Genomic DNA, 2500 nt, shown 5'->3' with positions numbered 1-2500 from the left:
CCATTCCATAAGGTGGTGCAATGTCTCGCCATCCGCCCGTTCTTTTATCCCCACCCCAGCTCTCGTTTACCTCCCTTTTAAAACTTTGATTTTCCTTCAAACAATCTCAGCAATATGAATTATATGGAGAGCATAATACACAAAATTTGAAGTTTTATATTGAAATTGTGATATAAAGAATTTGGCAACCTTCCTGTCCAGTGCCTCTTAAAAGGAGACACAGCAGCGATGCGGGCATTTTGGCGCAACACTTCCTACAGAACACATGCAACCTCCCCCAGAGAGAGGTAACAGAGGCATACAAACCATTATCCTGAAGTATAGGTTACTACTTCACAGGATAAAATAGATTTAGATAATACTTTATATCCTTTACCATCTTCGCAACACTTTATCGGTTGTACTTCTGTTATACTCAACGTTTGTGTATGTAATGCAGAAACTTTACACTACACTAAACTACACTACGCTACTTTGCGATAACATTACATAGTTTAGTGATTACGCCTTTGCTTACTACAGAGTTGGTTTGTTTTGTGATGTAACGAAAACGACTCTTGTGTTTGTAATAACCTCTCTCTTCTTTTACTTGCAGAGTTCGAAGACTTTACATTTGACGGGACTCACGAAGAGCCCATCCACAATGATAGTATGGAAGTAAGCAGCACCTCTTGGAACCAGGATGGTGACTTTTTCATGGGCGAGCAGCACAGCCCTCCGTCGGATGGGACTGCCTATTTCGACACCAGTCCAGGCGAGCTGCAGGGCGACCTCGAGAATCGCGTGTGTCTGACGAAATACACTATGAATAACGACACAGACGGAGATGCCCTACAGCCCACCCCGGTCTCCACTTCTGGCCTCTTGGATACTCTAGCCTCGACCACAGTGAGCAGAGACCCATGTTCAGCCGAAAGCCTACCCACGTCGGCCACTCATTGCCAGATCAACGGGACAGGTTTCGTGCACAACCCAAGCACCCATGGCCAGCAGCATCACCACTCTTCTATCCCGGTTTCAAGCACGTCTGATACGGACTTCGAATTACCAGCAGATATCTTGGATGAGATCAATAATCTTCTGCCAGACTACATTTGGGGGGACAATGAAACTGCCACATCCACAGAGCTGGACTTGATGATCGGCCAGGAAGCACCGGACCTCCTACTTGGTGCTATACAGAACAGTGGACTCAGCCATGAGGTGAGTACCATTTTGTTTGGTGACTGCTGTGCTTCTGTTTTTTTCTAGTCTGTGTATTGAGAAATTATATAAAGAAGTGAAAGGGGAATATATAGGAAACAGCAAGCTAACGTGAAAAAGATACATGATGTGATCGTGTGACTTTTGATGCTACAAATTCAGCGAATGGGGGCCAGTGTTGGGGCTTGGACGTACATGAATGATGAATACTAATGCAATTCCATTGACTTAATAGATAAAAAACGCCCAAGTATGCCGGGAACTAGAACAGTGTAATGTTTAAGACAAACTTTTGTTTCCTGTATTGTGATGTGAACAAATATTTTGAGTGTTATCAAATATAGTTGTGACAGAAAAAAAAATGTAGATAGTACTAGAAGAAAATGGTTGTGTCTCAATGATTAAGAATAGGTATAGGTATGTCTTGTAATAGTTGACAATAAGTCCATGTAAAGAATGTAAAGTGAAATTGTTGCGGAGTGGTTGTTGAATTAGAAATGTTCTTCAGACATATATTTTGCTTGTAGAAAGATAACGTAATATTGTTGAACGGACTTCACTTTATTTATTCAGCTCAGCATTAAGTACATCCCTCACGGTGTTAATGATGAACTAGAAAATGTTCTCGTTGCTTGATGAAATAAAGTGATAACTTCCTCTTAAGTACATTTTTAGTTTTGAACGTTTTATAGTAGAGGTTAATTTCTTAATACAAAACATGCTTTTAACTGAGAAATATGTTTGCTGTGCGTGTCAGAATCGGTCAGAGAGCCAGCCACGTAGGGACATAGAATATCAATATTTCCGGACTCGGAATAAGAGCCATGGCGTACACAAAATGTTACAAAAGTTTTGTTGTTGAAACCGTTTAACTTGTACTTGGAAACTAAAGGCTTCATTTTCTTTTATTTCCAGCTGGACAATTTGGTTGAAAGTCAGATTGTCAAAGATGAGTCCCAGTCAGAGTGGTCCAGCCAGCTTGTCACCAAAGAAGACCCTTTTACCTTGGATACCGCGCTGTTCTTGTCTCCGTCCACTGCATCCCCAAACGGAAAGGCCGTTGTAGCTCCAGGGGAGCCGTCCAAGCCAGAGCAGTCCTCACTGTCATCACCTGCCCTGCTATCACTGAAACCTGACTCCACAGTCCTATCGGGAAGCAGACCCCGGCGGACCAGCAAGAAGCCCGTGCGATTTGAGGACCACAGCGATGACGCAAGTGTGAACATGGACACAGATTTCCCGGAAGAACCAGTTGCCTCCACTTCCAGTTACACCGTCAGCGGGAGGAGGGCCAGAC

At 43.1% G+C, this 2500-nt stretch overlaps 1 protein-coding gene across 3 annotated transcripts in view; it reads left to right on the top strand.

The window, feature by feature from the left end:
• Positions 1 to 2500, top strand: part of LOC125031443 — a 10062-nt gene that overhangs the window by 7080 nt on the left and 482 nt on the right. For all 3 annotated transcript variants that reach the window (XM_047622185.1, XM_047622183.1, XM_047622182.1), the window contains 2 exons: positions 596 to 1203; positions 2119 to 2500. The exon at positions 2119 to 2500 is cut by the window's right edge and continues 482 nt beyond it. In XM_047622185.1, coding sequence (XP_047478141.1) covers positions 596 to 1203; positions 2119 to 2500 — 990 coding nt within the window. The remainder of the gene's footprint in view (positions 1 to 595; positions 1204 to 2118) is intronic.

This window comes from Penaeus chinensis, chromosome 13, assembly GCF_019202785.1.
Source record: "Penaeus chinensis breed Huanghai No. 1 chromosome 13, ASM1920278v2, whole genome shotgun sequence".
NCBI classification, from domain to species: Eukaryota; Metazoa; Arthropoda; class Malacostraca; order Decapoda; family Penaeidae; genus Penaeus; species Penaeus chinensis.
Note: the sequence above shows the minus strand (reverse complement) of the source record. Positions and strands in the feature narration are given on the sequence as shown.